Raw genomic sequence first — 27,567 nt, forward strand, 5'->3', positions numbered from 1 at the left:
GAAACGATATAGTAGTTCTTTCCCCTCATACAGAGACATTTGCTCCAACTAGCAGAGACATGCCCTCACAGAACAAGGTACTGGGTGTATGTATGTGCCTCAGGATTCAGATCTCGTCCCCCAAACGTGCAGCAGAGAGATCAGCCACTCGGTTCATCTCTCACCGAACTCACGTTTGATTGTTGGGATTCTGAATTAAAAGCAGAGATAGAAGGTGCATTTTTCTCTTTGACTTACTCCCAAATTATAGCTCTGCTGGAACAACGGGAATGAAAAGCTCTCTGAAGATCCTTACCCCAGATACATTCTGTTTGGTGAAGACACCAGCAGCCACCAGGGCATTAAAGCCAAGGCCTCCTGGCCCTGCAAAGGGACATTTGTGGATCAGGCTATGAAGAGGGAAGGGACAGCATCCAAAGTCCACCTCCAAGTGATCTCATGGCAGTTAAACTCTTGCCTGTGTTCTGTGAATCGTGGCCCCAGAGCTGCCCACGTACCCAAGTCCTCCACGCAGCCTGGAAATGGAAACACAGCCACCCTGTCCCCAGGATGCTCTGGTGCTGCGGGGCCATGGGAGGAGGGAAGTGTTTTCCTGGATGCTCTTTCTTACAGCTGATAACTCAGCCAATGAAAATCAAACCAACTCACCCAGTGAAAAGCAAATAGAAACACATGATTCTATGATTCTACGAAACCAGCTGTGAAGCTCCAGAGTCTCCCTTTGGTGGATGGGACTATGAAATGTTCAGTCATTATTCAGCAGGAAAAGTCAGGAGTTCTGTTACCTTCAGCCACAGAAGCAGCAGCAGAAAAATCCTTCCTACAGACTACGAACCACCAAGACAAGTTCTTTTACATTCCTAAGTAACATCTAAAACATCTTTCCCCTATTAGCTGATATTGCAGTAGTGGCAGATGCACAATAAATAATACATTATACAACCGTACTTCAAAGGCCTGAATAGTGCAAGTGCAGTATCTTTCTTAGACTCCATTTATTTAATGCTTGCCATGTAAAGGGTGTGTGGTATTTATTTATTTATTTATTTTTCAGCTGTGCGTTGTTCCAGTTTTCATTCCACTGCTTGGTGAGCTGGCTGCTCCAGTGACTACAAAGGCCATTTGTGAAATAAAATGGATAGAAACACAGTTATTAATCAGCGGAGTTTACTGAAAACAAGCACGCTGCACAGGGCCAAGCCCCAAGGAAAGGAAAAAAGTCATGACATTTCTAGGAATGTCACTGGGAGCTGTGTGGCAAACGCCTGAATAATTACATGAGAAGGTAAAATGAATGTGGTCTGGGTGGCCTACGGGGTTAAAAAACCATAAAACCCTGTCTGAGAGGGGGAACTTCCACAGGACTTAACTGTGCATTCATGTTTGTAAGGGAGTTCTCACAAAACTCCTCTGTTTCTATTCAGTTTTGTCTTCCACTCAGACTTTGTCTGAGTCACATCCCGGGCCCACGCCACAGGGCAGGGGGGAGGGCCGAAGGCAAGACCCCAGTGCCTCAGAAATGAGCTGCAAGGATGAGACACAGGCCAGCCCGGAGCAAACTGTTAGAAAGGGACACACCGGGGTCACCACAGCCCCATCCACTTCCATCCCTGAGCAAGATGGCAAAGAATTGTGCTTCCCAGAGCAATGAAGTGGATTAAATGGGTTGAATCCCTCACCAGGGGCTGCACTTCACATTTCAAACCAGCCTATGAAGTGAAATTACCCAATGACAGGACATTTAACTGCTAAGCAAAGAACTTGGGCTGCGACTGCCCAGTGTGTGACTCTAATTGTAGAGCCACGTCGAGCCCTGAGCAGCACATGCGGTTGTTATCGCCATTGGGTGCACATCAGTGCAGCGATTGTTTCTTCAGCATCAGTCCCAGGGTGTAATATGGAACCGACGCTGGACGCGGTCCTGCCATCACCTGCCGGGAGAGGACATTTCTGAACAACCGGCTGCAATTACAGATGCGTAACAATTTCAAATTAACAGGCAACTGACTTGGCAAATCTCGTCCCTACAAGACTATCACATATTCAAAAGCTCTTGGAGGCTTGCATATCTATACACACATAGAAAAATTTATTCCAATATTTAAACAAGTTAATTGGTTCACAACTTTAATGCACAGTAAATTTCCTTTACTGTATCAACTGTACACTGCAACGGAGATTAAATTACAAACATTGTAGCAAAGCTTAGACCACAGTTTATAATAGATTTATAAGCACTGTGTGGACATGTTTGTCTTTTCTTTTATTTTCTCATAAGCAATGCCATTATGGCTGCCATCATTCTTATTTACTCGACTTCTAGGCTGCTGGCAGTAGCACAAAAATAGATTTTGAGAATTTATGTCATACATGCATCATGAGGAGGCAACAGAACAGCACAGGTAAGATTTATTTAGGCTTAGAACCAGTGTTTCATATTCATTTCATGCTAACCCTGTCTTCCCAAAGAGAAATTCAGTCGCCTTCCAAGAGGCTGAGGACCTGCAGTTCCCACCAAGGCAAACAGGAACTGGACTGTAATTCTCTGTCTAACTTTGGGCTTAGTTTGGATGCAGAAATCAGAAGATAGTACAAACAAATTCCCACAGAAACAGTATATTCTCTCCCAAAACTGAGGAGCTCATTTCTACCTCAAAGTATAATGTGCGTGACAAGAGATTTCCTTCCAGCTTCACCCAGAGTTCACCTACCAGCACCCAGAGACACCAGCCCTGATTGTGAGAGGGGATCAACAGGTACATTGCTGAAGCCACTGGAACTGCACCAGTGTGGGTTCCACACACCAGAGCTGAAAGAACAATATTTCAAGTGCCATTTCACAAGAATAACACCACAGGATATTGTTCTACTTGTGAAGAAGTCTTGCAAGGACTGAATTGAATTATAACCTCTTTTCAAGGGTGTCTATTTTCAAAGGTAACGTCTGTTTTCACACTTAGGTGCAACAATGTGCTCTGACAGCACTCAGGACATTCTATGATTCTGTTTCTCGGCGGTGCAGGCAGGTCCTCTGCAGAGGTCTACAGAGCTATGGACATTTGTGCAGGTACCGACAGGGTGCAAATCCTGAACTGTCCTACCCGCTTGTCCTTTCATGTGCACCTTTGTTTGTTGAGTGACAAAGCAGGAAATATTCATTACCTTCATGTTCTGGGATGTTTGCTTTGAGAGGACTTTCCTTCCACCTATTATAAATGTTCATAAATCCAGAGTGAAATATTCAATAAAAAAGGGAAGATTTGCAGTTATAGAGAAGAGCTCAAATAAAGTTCATGGTTTCTAAGTAATGCAGCTTTCAATTACCATACCCTTTTTAAACTGTGAAAGATGTAATGTTAATCAAACATGTAATTTGCAAGTGTTTTTCTTTAGTAAATGTCATGTACAAGTAGATATTTAGGATGTAATGCACAAAGTAATTGCAGTAGGATAACTTTCCATGGTAATATTTATTTACATTAGAGCAGACGTGAGTATTCCTGAAAAAGGAAATGAATATTGTGCTTGAAATCCATACCCCACTGCTGCCAATTCCAAACTCTCATTGGCTTCCAGGACTAGGATTTCACTCTTGATTTAATTCAGCATGTTAACTAATTCCTCTTCTCCTTATTAAATAAGTGTTAAAATGGACTTTGCATAACGGAGCTCCATGGAGCTGAGTTGAGACTCCCTCCAAGGCAAAAAATACCAACTATTAATGATGTAAAGTGCCTGAAAACTAGAAGAGTGGTGAAGTCAGACATGAACTTTGAAGGCAGAATTTCCATTCCAGGCCCCAGTTTGGTGGCTTCAGGTGTCTCATGCCACCTTTCAGGGTCCGAATGTACTGGTTCCCAGGATGAGGTTTTCATGGGAGCTGATTCTTCTGTTCAGGCACCCACATCAAGACTAGAGCACCCAGAAACTTCTGTTGGGTCACGCCAGCCCAGACACTTAAACCGCTGTCACAAGTCAGTCCTCACCTTGCTGAAGTATCCCTCCCACTGCCACGAGGTATAAATGATAATGAATTGTTTTATAAGGCTAATAGTCAAATTCAGTTTTACAAAAATTTACATTGCTACTTTTAATTAGAAAGTGTTCTTTACATACACCAGCTAGAAACTAAGTTCTTTCTCTAACATGCAGGGGTCAACAGGAGAGTATTTTAAGCTGAAATGCTGACTGACAGCGATGCCTATTAAGAGAATTGGGGAACTGTCAACAAGATGAGGAATTGGATGCACCCAGTACGAAAACAACCTTTACATTCATGGGAAGAGGTTTAATAAGGGGACAACCTGCACTGGGACTGCAGACTCTCAACCCACCCACAGAGGTCAGCTCTGTAGCTGAGTTAATAGTTAAATGTAACTGTGTAGACCTAAATAGGGACTTTCATCAGAAAACAAATGTTCTTTCAGAAATTCTTTGCCAATGGCACATTTCAAACTTCTGCAACGTCTTCTCAGCAACACTAAAGGCTCTGTTCTGCTTCCTGCACCCACAAACACAGACCCCCCAGCTCCACCACCTTTGCCCTTCCCATGTATTTCCTAGAAGACACGTGCAGTTCATTAGCTCCAGAGCAGTCAGCAACCACGAGCACCCAAGATGGGCAACTGAATCCCAGCCATGGGGCCAAGGTTCAGGGGAGGGCCAGACCCACCTCTGAGGAACACGGGTTCCTCTTCCGCACACAGTGCATACGGGAGAATGCTGTGAACCCCATCCTGACCATACAGCTCAACTCGTCTTCAGCAAACAGGAGGCAGCTCCAACAGTGCGCACATGATGTGGCCAGCTGCCTTGTACACATTACGTGGTTCATGCTGATGTTTTCATAGAAATAAACTGAACATCATTTTTTTCTTAATGTACCACAAGCTACAGAATTCATGGCAAGGCAACATTTACAGTGGACACATCAGCCAGCAATTTGCCTCCACTTGTTTATGTTTACAAAGCATTTCCCACTGTCCCCTTTGCCTGGAAAATTGGTTATTTTATCAAAGATAGCTATCAGCTTCCTTTAGTACTATCTACCTTAGATAAATATATGTTGTATTTTATTCCATTTTTCATTTACTTCTAGGCATTTGCTTTTCTTATTTCCTTCAAAAGGTATTCTATGATGTTTGTATTACTGAGATTGGAAAAACAGGTCTTTAGCTACATGTGTTATTTTTCTGCCTTCTTAAATGTAGAACTATGTTTGATTTTCTTCACATCCACAAGCCTGTGAGCAATCAATGAGCTGCTGTAATGGAAGAAGACTCTGCAGAGAGAGGCAAAGGCTGCGTGTCCTTGGGGCTGGGGACGGATGAGTAAGTGACTGACCACAACGATCAGAAAACGGAGTCCAATTTCTCTCCACAGAAAGGCAATCGGAAGGTGGCCTTTTCTCTAGATCAACTGGCTGCATCAACCGAGGATCAGCCACCTGTGTAAGTGCTTTTCCCTGAGTTAATCAAAAGAATGCAAATATAAGTCTTCCTCAGTTAGTTACACCAGCATGGGGAGTGTATACTGGTCTCAACATGGGGTATAAAACATGAACAATGGAGAACTTTGATGAGAGCAATGGGCTTGAGCTGGTTTCAACCCACACACTCCATCCCAGCAGCTGGGGACACAGGGCGTCACGATGGTGAACACACAGGAATGAAATTCATGTTTGTGTTACGATTCGATACTGCAATTGCTACACTCTGCAGTTTGCACTTGTACTGTAATTTAAGTGCATTGCTGTAGCCCTCTGCTAAATCAACATACTGTATCACTTCAAATAAGTAAACTCTGTGTTAGTCATTAAACGCCCCAACGTGTGCAATATCTGCAAGAAGCTGGTCAATACTTGTTGGCCTCTGGCACGGAGCCCTTTCACCTTGGCAAGATCTATTCCCGATGCTGACGAGCAGGTCACATTCCATCCACCATTGTCCAAGGACGCGGCTGGCAGATTATCTGGTTTCTCTTACGTGAACATATGAATGACTTCACATTTTGCTCCTACCTAAGTTGTGGTTGTTTCTTTCCCCTTTACTCATCATTCTGTTCTGCAAGAATCATCATTCTTTCAGAAAAACTGGCAAACCCTCTGTCTAGTTTTGGTGACACCAGTGTCCCACTCCATTGCCACCAAAGCAGGACTCTCCCATCCTCTTTTCTCTTTTCACCCACACAGCTGCTATTTGTTTTAATGGCCCGTGTCGGCTTCTGGCAAATCTCACTTTATCCCTAACACAGCCTGACTTCTAAGACACGGTTTTGTTTGCTGTTCAGTTCCTTCTTCTATTCCTTACAGATCTCTACTTATTTCTACTGTCTTCTCCTTTGATAACTAGTATGAAATTGGCTCTAGTGTCTCCAACTACAAGTTTCTGATTCCTGACAGTTTTCTTAGAACCTGGACTTCAGGGCATCTATCATACAAAATTTCCTGAATGTTCCAGGCCATAAAACATTCCAAATGAATTTCCTTATTTTTGAATGTTTGTTTTATAGAGATGTGATTTTTTTTTTCTTTTTACTTCCCTTGGATTTAAATGAACCAAATGGTCATTATTCAGTTTGATGTTATTTTCTATGACTGGGTCATTGATTCCGTCTTCATTATCTACCAATACTACAACTGAAATAGTATTTTCCTGGTTCAGTAATCTGTTGGCAGGAATATCTACTATTTCAGTAACGCTTGTTCTCCGAAATATATCAGAGAAATTAAAGCTTGGAAATGATTCAAGTCCTAGACGTATTTCTCTCTGTAGTAACATTTGACAGGCCTCTCCATACAGCCAAGTCAAGTGCTAAACCTGCAGAACAGATTCCTCACACGACACCGCTCACAACTTTTAGCAGCTTTTCCCGCAGAGATTTTGACCTAAACAGATGTTGATGTATCGTTACTATCTTTTATTTCTCTTAAGCCGATCATAACCCTACAGCATAATGCTACCCTGTCAGCTTAACTGTCTTTTATATATAAACTATAATAAAGTGGCTCTGTGCATTTTATAATCATATAATTACAGCATTTTGTAGAAGAGTCTATGCTCTCACAGATAATGTCTCTTTGCACACAGCATGGGATGAAACCTTTAAAATGACAAACTGAGTAAGAACTGAAGGAGTTTGTCTTCCTAAGCATTCAGGACTTCAAACAAGAGCTCTCTGCAGTGTGAGTTTCACACAAACAGAAGGAACTGATGGGATCCACAGGCACAGCTGAATCACAGTGCTTCTTCCAGGCCAGGAAATTTAACTCTAAATTCCTCAATACAGAAAAAGCGATTTGACTTGCGAGGTACTTCCTTTTTCTCCCCAAAACCCCACCAGGTGCAGGGATTGTGTCTCAACGGCTGTTAACAGTTTTCCTAAAGACCCCGTGGATCAACCAAGGACAACATCTACGAGAATGTTTTGATCAAATTATACCCAATTTACACAACTGCATAGTGCAACTGTTTATAAACATGGCAGGAAAGAATATTCTCTTTTTGTGAATGTAAGCAAAACATTCCCATTAAGCCTACAGGAGATTTGCATGCACATGAAATACAAGATCAATCTGCTCCAGAGTTTTGACACAGAAGGACTTTGTGTTGACGCCTTGGCTGATGTTTAGCATGCTGCAGTGCAGCAAACAGAAAAGTGTAGTTGAGCTGTCACGTAAGATAATTGATTTTGACAAGACTACAAGTTAATTCGTCACTATTTTGCAACTTATTTGGAAATTCTTTGCAGCAACGTCCCAGAGGACAGCGTGTAATCGCTTGTAAACTGAAATTAGGTCCAGAGTTAAATATCATTAAATCTCAGGTACAGCCAGAGCTCAGCATGTGACTACTAATGCGTTACCTTCCCTATTACAGCAAGGACACAACTGTAGCAAAGGTTATGAAGATTATTGCTCAACTTGCAAATTGCTTATAACTAGAGAATTAAGTTGAGATGAATTTCCAGGCAGCCTACAAATGGGTGTAAGAGAAAAGCCACTGAATGGACACCTGAAAATCATTAATGTCCCCACACACTCACATTTTTCTCCATTTCTCTTGCACATATGCACAGACAAAAACCCTAAGTAAAATAAAGAAGATTATTAAAGCTCATCTTTGTACTAAAATAACCAAATTAAATCACTGCTCACATTAGCCATTCTAATGTTTTATTATAATAGAATATGAAGGATTGGTAGATATTTTAAAACTGTATTGCGGAGACCATATTGTTTGACAGTTTTATTTGAGAATGTTAAATATTAATTGCTGAACAAAAGAGTGCATTAAAAATTATGTTGGATACAAATAATTCAACTCCCTGCAACTAGAAAGAATATTTGCATATTCACCTTTTCTCAAGCCACAGCTTTGCCGCTGTGCAAAGGAGGCAGCAGAAGCTCCAGGCTCTTCTTCCCCGAGGCACGAACTTGCTCTACATGTGGCAAACAGAGACCTGGCCACGCGTATTTTGATCTCTAACACGTAATGTAAACTGCTTTGCCAGGAACTACATTGAGACTTTTCACCAAAATTCGTCTTGTTTTCAAAGAGACAGTACAATCCAGTCAGAAGAATTCCTTAATTTCACTAATGACTTTTTAATGATCATGAACAAACAAATGACACTAGGTAGGTGCCAGGTGCCAGGAGACTCAGTATATGGTCAGAGTCAGAAAACTTAATCATCCTCACCTGTTCTCCAAATCTGCCAGCAGCTGAGATCAGTTTGGGTTCAATTTCTAAAGAAATGGAGACTCTGTTCATTCTAATTAGGCTTTTGGAGCTGGGACACCTGTACTGAACAGCTATCTAGAAGGAGGCTCAGGTGGGGACTGTGATGCCCTTCAGCAACAATCACTGATTTTGCAGAAACAGTCCTCTGCCCATTATTAAAGTGAATACAAATCCTCTTGTATTTTATGGACTCTTCCTAAATTTTAGAAAATGCCTCATAAACCTCTCTCTCTGTCTCTGCCTCTCTCTCTCTCTCTCTCTCTATATATATATATATATATATGTACACCTTTCCTGTCCCTCATCTCTCTTCTCTCCACTTGAAGTTCAAATATAGAAATACATTGCTAAGTCCCCTGGGTGCCAGCCTGGCATCCTTTGCTAACGTTGAATTCACGTAACACAGATTACACTAAATAAGTGCTCCTGATTGCCTCTCTCTGTTTTCCACTATTATGTGAGAGGGAGACCACGACGTGACACTGGTGGCACACTTGGCAGTTTCCACTTAAATAGTGACTCAGCTAAGAAAGCAACCACACTGAACAGTTGTTATTTGGATGCATGATGCCTGAAAAGGCACACTGTCATTTTGAAACACATTAAATGAATCTTTCCATGATATAAAATTGTGTTGTAGACTCTTAGCCAGGCTACCTAAGTAGCACCAGAGCATCCCAGGGAAGACACAGAATAACAGAGAGCTCAAGATAATAAAATCTGCCCTTGCTCTGCTTGAGAGCCATTTCGCTGTTCTGTCACAACACCTTACCGTGGGCTAAACAGTAGGCAGCTCCTTGAAACCCACTTTACTCCCTGCCCGGTGGATAATGCAATCAGGACGGCAGTTCACCATGCGGAGCCTCTCCACAAACAAGCTTCTGGCCTCTGACTTTCTGAAAGCGGCGTGGTGGTAAGAGTGAGGGTGTCGGACTCGCTCCCCACCCAGGAGTTAGGTGGTAGTGAGGGCAATAAGGGAGGGGAGTAAAGAAACAGAATGGATAAGAGCAGACAGTAAGAGAAAAATGAGACAGGAGATGGTAAGAGACAGAAAGGAAGAATCATGGGGACAAAGGGCAGAGCCTGGGTCGTGTACAAAGGATCATCTCTTCACTTTAGCCTGCTCGTGACCAGGGCATTTTAGGAACGGGTGAAGCCAACCATGCCTCAGTACAAATCCCAGCTCCCTTCCCAAGAAGATACCCAGGCAAAAACTTAGCCTGCTTGCTAGCATGTATTTATTTGAGATACAAAAAAGTTTTAGTAATGTGGCATTGTTCACTGTCAGTTTCTTTAATGAGATACAGGACTGCACTCAACTACTGAAACAAAGGAACTGATTCATGTTTAATGTGTCCGAAGAATCACTGTGTTGAAAACCTGACATGAAAGGGTGGATGAGGCAGGAGAAACCAGAAAGTCTCATTTAACGTGCCGGTCTATATTTACCATTAAGCATCAGATGTCCCTTTGTTAACAACAGGGCACTGCATGTGAAGTATTCTGGTGAGAAAGACTTTGGACCTTGAGAAGTCTGGCAGCATCATCACCAGGAGCTGCCCGACTTGTCCCTTGTGCAGAACATGAAACAATCCCGGCTCCATGGGAGTTTCTGGGATGGTTTGGGAGATGCCAGTGGGAAAACTGCAGCGAAGGACAGGGAGGGAGCCCTTTGTTCATGGGTTTGAAATGTAGTTTCATTAACTATAGGTTGGGTTGGGGCTACTTCTGCGTTGATGTTTACAAATTTAGATAAAAGGAGAACAACTGAATCAAACCCGTTTCCTTAAAACCAAAAACAACTCGAGTGTAACTTTCTCTGTACTATACAACTTTTTTTTCGTGGAGTTTTGAAATCTTTTACACATTTACAGAGCTCTAGTAGCCTTGTAACGCTGACCTCCCGCAGAGGTTTTTGTTCTTTAAATCTTATCAAAATGGCAAATATCTGCAATTCCTTTCAGAACTGTCCTCTGCATTAGGAAGTTAATGTACTGATTAATTCACCTAATTACAGCAAAATAAACAATCCTGCAACTGAGGTCGGTCTGTTCACTTGCTTAAAATGCAATTACACAGGGTCAGGGCACAGATAGGATTGGCTGCTGGGTATCTGATGACTGGGCTAAAATAACATTCTAAACGTTTCTTCTGGTCATTCTTCCGTTTCTCAAGTCTGTATCTCCTGAAATATTGGAGATGGGTTTGACATTTAATTTCCATTTCTCTATTGAAACAGGGAAAATGCGTGGCTCTAGAGGAAGATGCTGAGGGAGAAGCAAATATAAGCTAATCAGTCATGGAGTTGCTGGATGATAATGAACACGTTTCCTATGCGCAGGTACAGGGAAAGTTCAGCTTCTGTGCAAAGAACTCACATCAGATCAATTAACTAGTGAAGTCTCATTTAGGATGGACAGGAGTTGGATCTGAGCCCCATTCTGAGATCTTCAGTGAAATATAAGTGGTAGCGGAACCTCAGAATTCTCCTGGCAAAGGAGGGAGCAGCACTGCAAACATCAGTGGACAGACTTCCAGGGACAAAGTCATTTTTTCACAAAGGTGCTTATCCCAAATAGAAATCTTCAAAACATGTGTCCCTCCTGAATCCCATCGGAATGGGAGTACAAGAAGAAATACGCAATGATGAAGAAAAATGGGATTTTTAACCTAATTTACTATAATTTTAACTTGCCTTTCTTGAATGTTTTAAAACTCTGAATTTCATATACAAGAAGCATGACTCAAGTACCTGTGCTGATCATTGCTGATTTTATTAAAGAAACTATTCAATTTCAGTAAAGAAATGTGGAAATTCTGTGTTGTGCAACAAGCACAGGAAGCACCAGGGAAAACGATCCTGACAGAGTCAGAACGTCTCTTGATCACAACTCGTACCCAGCTCTGACACGGAGCTTTATCATTTCTGTTTCACTTTAATACGCTTTACTGCTACTCTTGCTTTTCAGTCTGTGAAAGACATACAGAAAAGGTAAAATCTGGACTTTTCTCTGCAGCAGAGCACGGCGTGGCAGCCTTTAATCACAAATTAAGAGGGGAGACATCCTATATCTTAATTTGGGGAACTCTCTGGTTAAAAAACAACTGGAAGGAGCCTCTTCTCAAGAGGTGCTCTTGTTATTGGATTAGAAACTGCTGGTTTTTCACAGAAAAAGTAATGAATATTAAAAAGCAGACATTTCCCCTCTCTACTCTTCAACTTGAGAAAAACATTTAAACAGCAGTTTGGTCAGTCCAGAATTCCTGTGTCCACTCCGAACCTTTACTCCTTAACTCCTGAGTTAAGATGGCAAATATTTGATAAAAATAAAAGCATCCCCTGTAACAAATTTCTGGTAGTACTGTCTGAACAGGCTGGTTTATGCAGCAAGAGAGAATCAATGATCTTGTTATCACTGACACGTAACGTAATAAAACAATTAAGGAGTTTTCTCCTGAAAAATTCAAAAGGGAGGAAGAACTGCTCGATAAACTGATACCAAGAGAAGACAAACTTTTCTTTACTGGATATTATTTTTTTTTAAAGTATTTAAAATTATTTCAGTTTAAAATGATATTTTAAAGCCCAAAGAACTTGCACAGGAAATCTAGCAGGGTACAGAATAAATTGAAAAAAAAAATCCTATGGAAAACACAGAGAGAACTAAAATGATATTTCAAGAATCAATTAAATGAAAGAATTAGTATTGAATTCTAAGAGTTGTCCTCAAAAATTGCCAAGACAAATACAAAAATGATACAATGATAGAATAACAGTTACAAGTCTAATGCACATATAGAAAAGGCAGCACGTTTAAATATTCATGAACCAAATATTTATTAAAATTGTCCTAAGTAGCCATAGCCCCAGAACCAATTCAAAGCAAAGCACTGATTTGGGTGATTGCTGAGTGAAGGAGAGATGACAGGGGCACATCAAAGGCTCCTTCTGTAATCAAATTAGAAGAAATTTCTGATGAGAACAGTTGTACCTACTATAAAGACACAACTCAGAAACATTAAATATTGAATTTAAACATTTGACAATGGCTGAGTTTCTGTTGTCACTTACACGAATCCAGAATAATTCCACTTGTGTTGTTCTGTACGAATAAAACTGTGATCAAAGTGTGACCCAGTGCTCTCCCAAGATGCAACATGTTCTTTACAACAACAAAGCAAATGAAGCAAAAGAGAATGAAAAGTGAATTAGAAAAACATTGATCTTGCAGATACAAAACAAAGTTGGGATAAATATTAGTGCTGATGATTTCCTTTCCATTATCCACAATGTGTTTTTCCTCACAAAGAAGTGGTTTAATACCATCTATCACTCATGCAATGGATGAAGCGTGAAAGATGCCTTCAAGCAAGTTAGCAGCTTGGCTGGGCCTCCATTTGTCATAGTCACACACAAAGAAAAAATGCACCTCCTAATCCATTCAAACATGCTGCATCCTGGAAGAACAACCCAACATCTGGACATCTAGAATACAGACTGCAACATCGTGACTGCATGTCAAAGTAATTAATTATCGTCATTTCTTTCTGCCAGATAGAACACATACATCCACTACAGAACACACAACATTTGATTGTACTAATTTAATGAGAACACCTATTTCTTCTGTAGCAGTTTCCCTGTAGAAACTCATGTATCCCACACAAAGGAGGTTAAACTCACCACCCCATAAAACAGCAAATGAAATGAAACATGGGAAGGATACGTCCAGACTGACACAGTAGTTCAGAAACAAAAAGCCAAAGTTATTCTGGATTCCCAAGAATTCATCAAGCTAAAATTAATCTCTCCCTGCCTCGCACCCCAGCAGGAAACCCTGCAATCCCTATGGAAAAATGGACCTTCCCTGCCTTTCATGTGTTGCCGCAAACCTGCCTCCTTCTTCAGTTTGTTTTCAGGCTTTGATGTTTATTTTGGAAACTATCACTGCAATCTGAGTAAGTGAGGTGGGGTATCAGACCTTGGTCCTTGGCTAAAAACTATCCTGCAATCAATTTTCCTGATCTACTGATACTGCTACATAATTAGATCACAGCAACTCTGGAGAAAGGGTTCATGAAAGTGAGATTTAAGCAGGGTAAGACACTCTTACCTCTATTACTACCACAAACGTCCACTGTTTCATGTTTTAGCTATTTCTGTAAAAATCTGAATTTTGCAGGTTCATTTCACTCATCTAACCTGCATTTGACACATATTTTTAAGCATTCTGGACAGGGCTTCTATAGCCTCACTGTCTCTGGCCTTTGCATGAATAGGCACTGTACGAGAGGCAGAAAACCTATTGAAAATGATGAACCGCAGAGACTTTTTTGTTGAATGACCACCCTCCGAGATCAAAGAACGAGTGTTTTATCTCTCTTCTTTCTGGTTGATGCCCACAAAGATCTTCCTGATATGAAATACTCTCAGTAATAACACACACATCATCTCTATCTGGCGTTTACTGTTGTTGCTAATGGGGCCTAAATCCTTCTTGCACAACACACACCAAAGCTATCAAAGTGGTTAAAACTTACTATTACAAAGTAGCTGTGGATGGGAAACTTTCTCACATACTCTCCCTTTTCCAACTTTCTGCAATGAAGTCCCTACAGTTCTTCAAACATGTCTACGTTTAGCAGTAGATCTCTTTCTATTTTACTCCACAACCCAGAAACTCAACGTGCATTTTTGTTATCTGATTCTACTTGTCTTTTAGGTCACCACTCGTATTTCATGAGTTCTTGCCATTGCAAAGACACAGACATATCTGTGACACTTGGGTCTATTCCCGGCTTCCCTGGCAAATGGCCTTCACGCTTTTGTCAATGAGATTCAGGGCTCTTCACCTCTCATTTTCACTCCCCAACTTTCACGTATTCTGCTGGGTTAACACAGGCATGTTTAATAAATAAAATGCTGCAGTTTCTCTGCACCAAGTCAAGTCTTTTTGAGCTGTAAAGAAATGACTGGAGGATGTGCTTGATACAGACCACACATTCAAGACAATCAAATGGTATAAAAAAAAGGGTTAAAATTGAAGGTGTCAAGTGTTTTCATCAGTACACCAATACAAGTGAACTCTTGACTGTAGAAATTTTCCATATTATGCAGAATTTCTGCTTCTTCTTTTGTAAGTGACAAAATAAAAACTGACTATTGCAAATTGCACTTTCTTTCCTTGCACTACCCTTCCAGGCCAAGAAAAGGCATTTTTGACAGCTGAATGCACTATAACTTCCATCATCCCTCTTCAATACACCACGTTAAACATTGAACAGTGTTTATTGAAGCTATAGTGCTGATGACTACTATAGAATAGATGTTTACATCACTTCATAAACACTTACATGGGGTTCTTTGCCGGCACCAAAAAAGACAAATGCCACTTCATCCAGAGCGCTTCACCTGTAAATCCTTCTTCTGTCAGGTTATCACCACTGGTTTGTGAGCATTAGATTATTTCTCACTTTTTAAACTGTTTGCATGATAAAAAGATGTTCTTTCAGCATCTTGGCTTCAGCCATTTGAGACAATTCCTGGCGTGCTGAAGTTTGCATTTCCTTTATCATTGCCGTTCCCTTTGTCTTCTCAAATTCATTGTCACCTTCACCCTCACTGACCTGGTTGTGGCATCACCCACCACCATTCTATCCCCTCTCCTTCCACTTCACTTTCTTATTTTGACAAAATCTGTAATTTCTACTTGGTAGAATCAGCCAGTAACTGTCTGCTCACAAGTGTGAAATTCTTAGTGCATGAAGCACTGCATGAAGCAGTGTGTTCATTTTGCAAAACATCTAAATGCAGCTATTCGCTGTCTCAAGTCCAGTTATCTGCACACTGAGCTCCTTTCCCACACCCAGCTGCTTCTGGCTGCCATCTCACCTTGCTTATTTTCCCATTTTCCCCTCCAAATCCCTCCTCTGTCATGTCTCAATCTTCCTTTTGCACTGCTTTCTATTCCTTGCTTCCATGCATATCACCTTCCCCTGGCTCTTCTTGGATCTGGCCTCTCCTAATGACTGTATGTTTGTAATGGGTGGTTGCGCTACAACAGTCTCCTCTGGAGTGTCAGGTAGGATGCTACACACCATCTGCTCATTTATTTCCTTTGGTCACAACACATTTCCTCATATTATATGTTTTTTTAACAGATAACTATGAGTCCCCCAGATTCCCTGCCAGGTGCAGATGATCAGGCAGAGCGAAGCGCTCACCTGCGCGCAGTGGTGAGAAGACTCCGTCCTGCCAAACCCTGGGTTTACACTCGGGTCTGCATTTGGTGAGTCCTCTGCTATTTCATTATTTCTCTCCCCACCACTGAGGCAGACAAGCTGTGTCAACAAACATTCATTTTACCGGGGAGATGAGATATCTGCTTCTGTGGCAAACTCTTTTTCAGCATTTTATAAGGACTACAAATAAGTGTCAGGGTATCATTTGAAGGGTCTAGGAAGGATTTTCATGAGAACAGGACTTCTCAGAGCAATTTTTTCTGAAAATACTTCACTTCGAAGGTATGCTATCACACTTCCAATAGCACAAACGCTGAGTAAAACAAGGAAGAATACTCTCTGAAACTTTCACATTTTACACAGAGTGATTGAAGGTCATCATGGCCTACTCTTGGCACTGAGAAGTTACTAGAAATGCAAGTGATTGTGAGGCTGTGGTAAAAAGACACTCCGAAGAATTTTTTCACCTGAGTTTACCTGTACAATGGCAAACTCATCTCTCGGTTTTGCTCTAAAAGAGGTCTCTTATTCATACACAAATATTTTACTGACATGGAAAGAACTTTTAAAACCATAAATGACAGAAGGATTCAATATACTGTCATATAGGCATTGCCATTAGGCAATGGAGTAAACCGGCGTTATCGGCCTCTCACTTTAAACTGTCATGTCGCATCACTTCTGCATGATCTTCTGCAGATCTGATCATCACATCTCTAAAGTTAGTAAAGCTGCCTCCAAGCTGTATTTTAAGTACAACCCACCCAACACACCAAGGCCAGCCGCACATCACCTCACTCATCTTTAGCAAAGATATTAATTGATGGCTGAGCTCGGAACCAGCTCCACTGCAATCTGCTGCCCTTTTTCAGCTCCAGTACAGGCCCACCTCATCCACATGATGAATACACTCAGCGCCACGGAAATAAAAAAAGACATAAGGACTCCTCACCTTGTGGAGGCTTATCTATGATCACACAAAATCAGGGTGAATTCTGAGGAAAAAATTTAGCATGTAACACTTTCCTTTAGCAAAACACTGCCTACGTAACCATCAGGTCAGTGAGAAGGCACAGGGAGGGAGGAGATAGGAATGATATGGATTTTATTTCAGAAAGCTGTTCAGTAGAGCAGCCAAAATATAGCTGAAATATACCCAGCTGCTATTTTTTTTGAAATAAAGTATTTTAGTATCTTTGTGATAGACATTGGAATTTACAGCTGAGCAAAGAAACACTCACTATCAGGAAAAGATGCATCTCTACATGGTTTGTTCCTGCAACCTTTCCTCCCGTGCTCGGCCATGCTCACTGATGCTGTTCAAATGAATTTCCTGGCCCTGCCCCAGCTCGCGGGTATCAGTACATGAGAAGCCTTGTATCTAACGCTAGGTGATGAATGAATGCTATTTTCTAACAAATTTTACCTGCTGGGGGCCTGAGGGAAATGTCAAGTCTTATTTCTGAATGAAACCTTTCATTTCTCTTTTTCATTTCAACCTTTCATCACTGCTCATTAAATTGTGTTGTAATGGGAAGAATAGCATCTTCGAAAAAACCCTGAATGGGGCAGTAGGGCTTTTCCCAGCCGTAGCAGACGTCTGTGGAGACAGTTATTCGTAACGCAGAAAAAGTCAGAGCTACTCCAGGTTCAGGTGCCTGCAATAGCTCCCGGGGGATTTTCTGATGCCTTAACGCTGGGCAGCGAGCTGAGCTCTGCCCTCTCCAGGCATTCCCTGGAACACCCCACCGTGCCAAACACAGAGACAGGTGGTTCGGAAGCTTTCCCAAGGACACTGTACTGCTTGATCTGTTTGTCAGCAAGCGAAAACCCCGGGAATACTTTCCAGTGCATGTCCACATCTGAGATTTTCACCTACTTTTTGGGAGAGGGAATTCTGCTCTTTTCTCCAAGCGACAGCTCCTTGGTGACCAGGCCATAAAATTATACCAAGGGTACTTCTAAATTGATCTAAAGTCTGTTCATGTGTATAGTGCACATTTAAAGCCAAATTATTGCAAGATGCTCCAGCAATGAAATTTAGCATCAGCAATTCAGTTCATTAAAAAGCATATTTTAGTAGGTTCTTTCTTTTATAGCTATTACCCTGTCTAAAGTGAGAAAAACCTCAGTGAAATTAATAAAACTAGCAACTCGTCACACATACGCTGCCTTTCGATGAAGTCTCCTCTGCTCTCACTGGTTCGGCAGCCAAGGGAACATGTGTGTGAGCCAAATTCCCCCTTGCATAACCACATCAAACCTGCATGGGAGTGCATCCAGCCTATTCAGTACTAGTAACCATGGTTTCATTTACTGAAAATTATCCTTAAACTGTAAAGTTTTAGCCAACCATCAAGCCATTCCCCAGAAAATAGAAGAGCTACATTATAAAGTTCATTTCCAGATGTGGCAGGTGTGCTCCAGGTTCAGTGGGGCTCAGCTTTGGGAGGGCGGGTCACGCTGTACTCTCAGTTTCAAAACCTCATCAACACCATGGTCTTGCTTTGGTAGAGAACTTCCACGTATATCCCTGCCTGCTCCCATAAATCCACACCCACCTCTCTTCTCTGAAATCTAAATGTCTTTTCATACTCCCTTTGGAAGGTTTAGTCCCTGACGTACTGCCCTCATGACAGGTTTCACACAACAAGGTTTGCCCACAGCTTCCCTTCTTGGTTTTCAGCAAGAATTCAGTGTTGTATTCAGGGTACCAGCAGACTGATCTTCCAGGGATATCCAGCATATACAGTTGCCTAATAATTTGGTTACACGGAACACAGAAAGACGATATCAAGAGAAAGAGAACGAGTACAAAATGGTGCTGTCACCTCAGGCCAGTTTAGAAGACAAACTCTTAGTATGCAGCAGCCTCAGCAGCTACTACTCTGGGTATAAATGGGAAGCACGGTTTCAACAGATCATCTGAATTTTATATGAATATTCACTCCAGCACGCAACTCATTATGGGCTTACCTCTTAAACCAAAGCACCAAACATGGAAAGAACCAAATGCTTCAACAGAGGAGATGACTGTGGTACTATAGTAATAATGACATATAATTGTGCAGACTTATTCTGATAATATTTTACACTAAAAAAAAAAATTAAAAAATCCTTATTGGACAGCTGGAGGCCTGTTACACTGCACACCTAAATTGTTTTCTTATCACATCTCTGTCTTCTGGCACTCGCCTATGTGCTGGGTTAAAACATCATCCCTGTCTAGAACTACGGAGCATATTCAGATCACTGACCCATGTATCATGTTCTCTGCAGGACACCTGGCATTAAGCTTTCGCCTCTTTTTCTTGATTCTGGGGAAGCTGATGGTGGTTTTAGTTCACTGAAAGAAGTACCTGCTGTTGTGCTGCCTGCAGGATACTCAATAACTCTTGGTCCCTAAATGATATCCTCATCAACCTGATTTCCCCTCTCATCTCGTAAGTTCTCATTCAGATAACGACTTAAGCATTTATCTAAAATAACATCAGTTGTTCGCTATTGACTTGAAAAGGACTATTCATATGCATGAAGTACATTGCTAGACCAAGCCTTGAGAGCAGCAGCACATCCTGGAAGGCAGAACCCAGGGACTGGAGCAGAGTCAGGTCAGCTCAACCGACGCTTCAAAATCATTCAGAAGAGACATTCACCAAGGAGGGCTGGGACTGCGGGGGAAATAACCTGTCACTAGCTTGGCGTTAGATGTGACCAGCTGATTTGAGGAAGGAAGTCCCTTCGCACACTCTGACAGGGAACACGACGGTGGAGGTGGGAAGTAAAAGGACACAGGGTGCTGAATTTGTATTTTTCACTCACTTTAGTACAAGACTTAGAACAACTGGCAACTGATCTATTCATCATCGATGAATCACACAAAAGTGTAGAAAGAAATTTCTTCCCAAAGTAAATCTTGGATCTACTTTACTTTTTCTTCAGAATTAACTGTTGCCTTTTGCTCAGCCCGGTTAATACAACTGTTGTATCTTTCCATAAGCTTGCAGCACCTCCAGAACTCACAGAATCTTAGAGGATACTTCATATCTCTAACAGATCAAGGAGAAACCACCACAAATAACTGAGCAGATATTAACAGGTTCAGCAAGAGACAAAATATTCCCACTGAATGAAAAATGATGGATTAGCCCAGTTTAATGCAGCCAAATTATCTGTGTAAAAATATATACAGGACATGCTGCTGTGCTACTAACTGCACTGAACAGCAGCTTGTGTTTACACTTTGATTCCCTGGTTACAGGCTGTCCTGCGTGGGCTGGGCCCATGAAGATCTGCTGCTTAACACATGAAACCTGGGTATGGCAGCCCAAGTGCGTGGGCTCACATCCAGCAGAGGCAAAAATTAAACACAAGCTGTTTACCTGATTACACCGGTTCAGCAGTGGTTGAAGGGAGCTGGAGATTTTTTATGTTTAAGGAAGAGCAAGTTGTTAGAACTGAAAGAGACAGAAATCAAATGCAGCCTGTAATTGCTAGGGAAAGATCCTTGTATGAGCCTCGCTGGGGCTTGTTTTTATACATTTGCATCTCTTTGCATGATGTAGTTGTCACTGAGTCTGCAAATCACATCAAAATTAAGGTGCAATTTGAGCTTGGCTTAAATGAAAAGTATATTAAACTTTAACATCCACATGCTATGGTTATGAAATTCTGTTTCAGCTAAAGCATTAATTAAGCCTGGATGCAAACTGAAGTTTCTCAGGTTTAAAGAGATCTCTAGAAACTGCACCTAACTCAACAGTTGGAGTGGCAAATTAAATACATGGGATTTGGGAGAAGCAGAAACATTGTGCTTGGTTCTGTTACCTCATTTGGCACTTAGACACAACAGTCACTGTGATAAAACCCACAGCATTGTCAAATTCCCATACAAGAAAGACAGACAGTTGTCCTTCAGGGACTGAATCTAAGTAGTGGCCACTAACAGGTGAGAACAGCACAGTGGAGGTTTTGCACTTTGGCACCTCTTTGGTGGATCTTGGTGGTTTCCCAGTCAATCCTGTCCTAAACACCTGAGGACAAAAAAAAATAAGCTAATGATTCCAGTAGATCAGTCCCTGACATTAGACTAAATTTTGGCTGAGCCTTTATTCACAAACCAGAAATCTTTCCTTTGAACTTGATTTCTTCTTTGGAAATAGTTCAAAGTATTTTGAGAACACGGAAGCCAAAATCAAGCCTGAAAAATACCACAGACTCACTTTAAAAGACTCTGTTTTTCTCCTGAGATATCTACTGTTGCTTTCCATAGCTTGTCCCCTTTCAGATTTAGCAAAGTACCTGCAGCCCTCATTCATCACTGGTCTCAGAACTGAAGCACTCCAGCTGCTCTAGGGCTGTACCCTACAAGCATGATCTTGCTGTGATGTTACACTTGCCGGTTGTTCTGACCTTGGCTATTTTTGACAAAGAGATAAAGATGAAATATGCTCTTGTTCTTAATGACAGTTTGTACAAAACATCCTTTCCAAAGGAAACCACATTATCCATATGTGTACATTACCCATCAGCCTATGCCAGACAGCAATATTATCATCTCTCTCCCCAGGTGACATCACATGAAGAAAGATGGTTTGGCATTATTGTACCAACATCTCTTTAATTACACTTCGGGCAAGTACTAAATTTTCTCCTGAAACTAATAGCAAAGCAAACATTTTCAAAACCACTTTATTTTTTTCATTACGACCTCTGTGTTTGCTTCCTTTGTAATTTCTCAAACTGGCACACACACAATTTTGGAGGGTTCTTGCTTTTAATTCAGGGCTCTTGCCCTGAACTTTCTTTTTCCTGCCTGTTGTCCACTGTTTTGTGAATCCCCTTCTAACCACAAAAATTTTTGTTAACCTCCATGCAATGAAAAATGCTCATGAGAGTAAAAATGGTCTTAAAAAACATTGTCTGATGAGTTTGAGCATTTTTAAAGAAAGATCACCTTGTAGGCCTGATGAATCCAATGAGAAGCTTGTTTAGATTTCACTGAGGTCTTTTTAGCTTTTTCTTCAAAATTGATTCAGCAACATCCTTAAACACTTGCTTAACTTAAAGCAGATGAAAAGTCCTACTCGTGTGTCAAGTGAAGGATCTGCTTAAGTGCTTTGCTGGAGTGGGGCCGAACGGCTTGTAAATACAGATGGTTGTTCTCGAGACCCAGAAGAGGCCAGGGAACCACCAACAGTCAATTATATTCCTACCAGAACCTCCAGCCAGTATATCATACTGTTTGAAGTTAATTGCTTTGAAATAATTGGACAGGTGAGCAGGTAGGTTCACACAGAGCATTTGCGATTTTCCTTTGTATTTAAAAAGACAACAGTGCAGATTGCATGGACAAAATGGGCATGATTTTAGTAGAACAAGTTAAAAGGAAAGGGAAAAGCTATGGGGTTTTTTTAAAAGACTTTTCCTTTTCATTTTTAGCATCATTAAAACCTTGAAAACATTTTATTCAAGAGCTTCTTTAGTTAATACCTCATTACTTCTCTTTTTATTGTTATGGTAATCAAGTCCTAATATATTGCAGCTTTATAGCATGAAATCAAGGCTGAGCCTGCGGGCAACGACAGATGTCCACCAGCATGCAGTAAAAGACAGGTATAGAGGCATGCAGAGCTGAATATGGCACAGGGTTTTTTATAATTGTTTAGCAATTCATCTGAAGTGATTTTAACCTTGACAACAGATGAACTCTAACACGTACCATGATTAGTCAGGGGGAGGCCGCACTGAACAGCAAGTTTTGTGACTGTTGTTGTAAAGGGTGAGTTTTAGGAAAGCATGAAACAAAGTCTGAGAAAGATGATTAAACTGTTTGGATGACCACAGACTGTAGCTGTAACTATTCAAAAGATTAAACTGAGAATATTCTAGCCAAGGGAGAATGGTAACACTGGGAAACTGCATTAACACCAAAACCTTGCCCCCCATAGGAAATTTGTGCTCAGTGTTGGAATTCCCACTCCCTCCTGGCACAGGCAGTCTTTGTGACGCACCAAAAAAAGAGAAACATTTGGATCTGACTTCTGGTTTCAAAGCGACACTTGGAACTTGTGCTGGAGCTCTGCTTAGGGTTGCATTTCACCCATCAAACCAAATGAAAGTTAGATATAACTTTTAGAAAGCTATGATGGTCTCATCTGCAGGGTGTTGAAATACCGCCTCCAAAGGAGCAAGTGTCCCCAGAACTTTTCCAAGTAAATGGTAACAGATGACCCCCAGTCTCAGGTAGGCTCCACTTCTCAACACGGTTTTCAGGAAACAGCTCCTGTGAGATTTTCTAAATTTAAAAGAGGTGTTTTGCCTTGCAGTCCCTTTCCCAGTAAAATAATTTCAAACGGCCAACACTAAAAGCAATATGCCTGTGATTTAACAAAATCACCGAGGACCAAATAGAAAGTCCTGTGGCCCCACGGGAGCCGCACATCCCACCAATGGCTTCAGTTTGTGCAGAGCACAGCCCAAGGGGCAGCTGTTCACAAACGCCCAACAATTCACAGTTGTCATTGCAAACATGTAACCTGCACAGCAGCTGCCCAACGTGAATGAAGGAACAGGGAGAAAGTAAGAACAGGTAATACATTATTGCAGTAGAAGTGAAAAATGTTTTCCAGATAACTCCCGGCTAACAGTACGTGACTCAATACGTAGATCACCAATGTATCTGAAAATCCCAGTTAACCTCAGCCAGGCAAAGGCTCCCAGCTTCTCTCCTGGAAACAGAATAACAACTCTAGTGGATTCACTGATATCTGTTCTGTACCTTTTAATTTCAATAAATTCTCCCAACAATAAAGAGACCAGTCATCCAAATTCCAGTGTGAAGCATAAAGGTGAGCAGCGCTCGCGGCTGCAGGAAAAGCTGATTTCTCGGGGGCTGTTCACACTTACAAGCATTACACTGGACAATGCTTGTGAGAGCAGACCTTGGGACAGGAATTCATGTTGTCCAGCTGATAACAAATGGAATGAAAGACAACGGGCACTATAGTCCAGCAAACACACTAATTATATTAATAAAATGAAAGCTTAAATTTTAAAGCTAATCCTGGGCTATCATTTATAAACGTTAACAGGGCATATTTAATTTAGGAATTGGCTAACTCTTCTCTTCCCACCGCTGAAACCTCATAAATGAAATATACTGGATTGCTGCCCAGTGCGGAAATAAAAGTTATGAATAATGTTTCTATCTCAATCATTGTCAGTGCTTTAATATTCCTAATTACTTTTAAAAGCTAAATATTCAATATAGGAAAAACCCTCTTTTCCTTTTATCTTCACTTGCAAGAGGAGTGCAGTTTAATAAGAGTCACTGGGTAGTTTTAGCCCATGAGACCATTCTGTGCCCTGACATCTTATCCTTTCCATGGATCATGTGTGTAAAAATGTATACATCTCTATGTGTGTGTCCATGTTGTCACAGTATTTTTAAAATATCATTATTATTTTTAACTTCTCCAAGTGCACATGCACTGTATAAATACTCACTGGCTGTTAGGTTAAAATATCTGTTACTAAGAATAACCAAAGGATAAAATGATCTCCTGAGATTCTCTACAGTTTTTACAACTGAAAATACTATTTCTCTTCTAAAAAATATTGTTATAGAGAGGTATTCAGTATGTTATACTGCCCAGTTTTTCCATTGCCTCCATGTCAGGCAAGGTTGCATCAGGCCCCAAAGCTTTGGCCTTTCCTTCTGTCCTTCCTCCCTGCTCAGTCCGTTGCCTTTTCTGCTGTATCTGAGGAGAAATCAGCAAAGCTGCCGACAAAACACCAATAACTGGGCCAGAGACCAGTCTGCCCATCGACCTCAGGCTCTGGAGGTGTTTGTTCCCAGTCACATTGAACTCTGTTCCAATGTCTCCCTTTATAGATCCCTTTTCTGTTATCTTTTTGCCTGGTAATGATGCCTCTTTTTTAAGACCCCAATCAATCTAGGAGGAAGGAAGTAAAGGCAAAATGAAACGCTCATTCAGTAAATGACTCACAGCATCCTTCTCGATGCAGCTTTATTTACTTGCCTGACACACAAATAGACTCCAGTTAACAAGTTTATATCCATTCTGCCAATAACGGATTGGCCCTGTGTTGCAGAACATCTCTGATGTTTGTCCTGGGAAGAACGCTGGCTGTTCCATTCCAGCATGAACCAATAACATGGACTCAAACTTATCATTACCAATTAAGAGTGTCTGACATAGAGAGCTTCCCCAGTTGAAAGAATTGAAAGCCTCAAGTGAGAATTAGCTTCCTAGGAAAAGATGCAGAACTCCCACCTCTACCATTTAATTTAAGGAGTGGATTTCAAGTCAGATGGTAGAATCTGGGCTGTGTGAAGAGTCAATGGCAAAACTCCCACGGGCTTCAACAGGACAAGGACTGTGTCTAAAACCAGTGCTTTCCAAACAACTCCAAGTGCTCACTAAGTATTTAATGAACAATACATTGTATTAAAGATTAAAGAGAGAAAGAAATCATAGTAGAGCTGTATTATCTATACCAGTATCCTAATACGAGGACCGAAAGCATTAAGAGCATCCTCCACTGCATTTAACATTTCTTTGTAAAAACGAGCAAAAAAAGGTGAAAGTCATTATCATAGGATGGGGTATTATCACATATTGTTGCAAAATAACCAACAGACAACCTTCATTTTTCCACTTAAAGCATCCAGGTTCTAAGGTCACTGCTTTATGTCAGGCCTTTTTTTTTGCTAAGAGCGGCATGTATATTTATCACATTTTTGTAATCTTTACTCACCACTCGAGCAATCGGTGCCTCCCCATCCTGGTTCGCAGTGACAAGTGTCAGGAGAAACGCACCTCCCATGCACACACTCCTCTGTGCACAGTGCTGTTAGGAACAAACAATACAGGGCATTGGAAACACATTAAGTGGTTGGTAAACATACACTGAACTATGCCTTCAAGAGCAATATTTTGTTCAAAAAATATTAAACAAAGCAAACACCCATACAAAAATTACTTGCAATATTTAATTAATACTAAGAGACCAAAATAAAATATAGGTCTCTTGACAGCAATAAACTCGTTTGTCACTTCAGCTCTTTGTAATGAAAAACCGTAACACCAGAAATCACTTTGCTTAGCAGTTTTGCTTCATAACAACATTTTTAGCAAACTGACACTTATTATTATTGTATTACAGAGTACCAGCTTCTTCCATTGTACTCCAGTTGCTACTCTTCATAGGATGAAATGGGGCTCAGTTTTGAAAGTATATTAAGATCCAAAACAGAGGTGTAAAAAATAGCTCAAGGAAAAGAAATAATTTTACTACATGATGCAGCAGCTCTATGTGCAGCCTTTTCTTTTCAAGGCTGTCAAGTTTTCCGTAACTACAGTGTTCCATATCTTATTTGTCCACTGTTGGATTATTGAAAGTCCAATATCCTTAGCATTCAAACAATGAAAAACTGGCCGGTTTTAGTGTGTTACTTCCCAGCTGACTAGAGATGTACATGGCAGAAACTCCTTTTCTTCTCCCTGAGCAGGAGCAGCTCATGGTTTCAAGACTTTTTTTCTCCTGTGCTGTTTTGGTGTCTGACTTACTTTCCCATATGCCAGTATGCTCATCGCACACAAAAAATCTTGGACAATACTGAATAACTACATTAAAGGCTGAACTTGACTGCCTCCTGCCTTATTTCCATTTTACTGCCAAGGACATCACCAAAAACTCAGCTTCTCAGTGATTCAGACTGGATGTTTAAGTTCGAACATATAATTTCCATGTAGACTAACATGTGTGATTTATCAACGAATGTGATGTAGTGGCAACGATATCATTATATTAATATATATATACATATATATAATATATATCATATATAACCTGTGTTTGTATATCCTGTGTTTTTATATTTGTGTTTACTTAAGAGCTCGCTGAAGCTGGTTTACAAAAGACCTTTTCCAAGACAAAGATTATTTCATTCCTGTATAAAACAAGGCCAGTAAAGCTGATTTGGGAAGTAGTTTCGTGCTGCTGTACTGAAAACCCCTGATTAGAACGCCACCTCGTTATAACAACCACAAGATCTTTCTGGATTAGTCATTTCCTTTCCTGGTTCGCTACATGTCAGAAGTGCAATTTATTCTTATTTCATATCTTGTGTTTAGACAGTATTGCAGGGGGCATGAAATATTGATAGCTAATTCTCTAGTCACTAATTGTCCTAATCTTCTGCACATCTATTTTTCTTGAGTTAGGGATTCTGAAGACAGTGAGGCCTCCTAGGCTACAGCTGTGAGATGGAGTTCAAGGCAGGGTATTAGGAAAACAGGATTTTTCAATAGAGCAATACATGCCTTCATGCAATCATTCAAAGCTGGCTAGTTATCTGTGACAAGAAGTTCACATCCAGAACAGCCACAAACTTCTGATTTGTTATTAAAAGTGCAGTGTACTAGAAGATATACGATATGGTGAGGTAGGGATACTTAGAAAATTCTGCACTGTATGGTTTTATCTAAAACCACGTTTCTCATTAATAAAACACATATTATTTTTATAAGAGGTATGGAAATCAAAACTGAGATTT

General features: G+C 40.9%; 1 protein-coding gene across 14 annotated transcripts in view; it reads right to left on the bottom strand.

Moving 5' to 3' along the window:
• The window catches only part of MEGF11 (multiple EGF like domains 11), a 277,366-nt gene that overhangs the window by 144,454 nt on the left and 105,345 nt on the right, over positions 1-27,567 (bottom strand). For all 14 annotated transcript variants that reach the window (XR_010475229.1, XM_065075966.1, XM_065075957.1 and 11 more), the window contains one exon: positions 25,767-25,859. Coding sequence is in view for 13 of the 14 variants with exons in the window: in XM_065075966.1 (XP_064932038.1) it covers positions 25,767-25,859 (93 nt within the window). In the remaining variant the exon portion in view is untranslated. The remainder of the gene's footprint in view (positions 1-25,766; positions 25,860-27,567) is intronic.

Source organism: Columba livia, chromosome 11 (genome assembly GCF_036013475.1).
Source record: "Columba livia isolate bColLiv1 breed racing homer chromosome 11, bColLiv1.pat.W.v2, whole genome shotgun sequence".
NCBI classification, from domain to species: Eukaryota; Metazoa; Chordata; class Aves; order Columbiformes; family Columbidae; genus Columba; species Columba livia.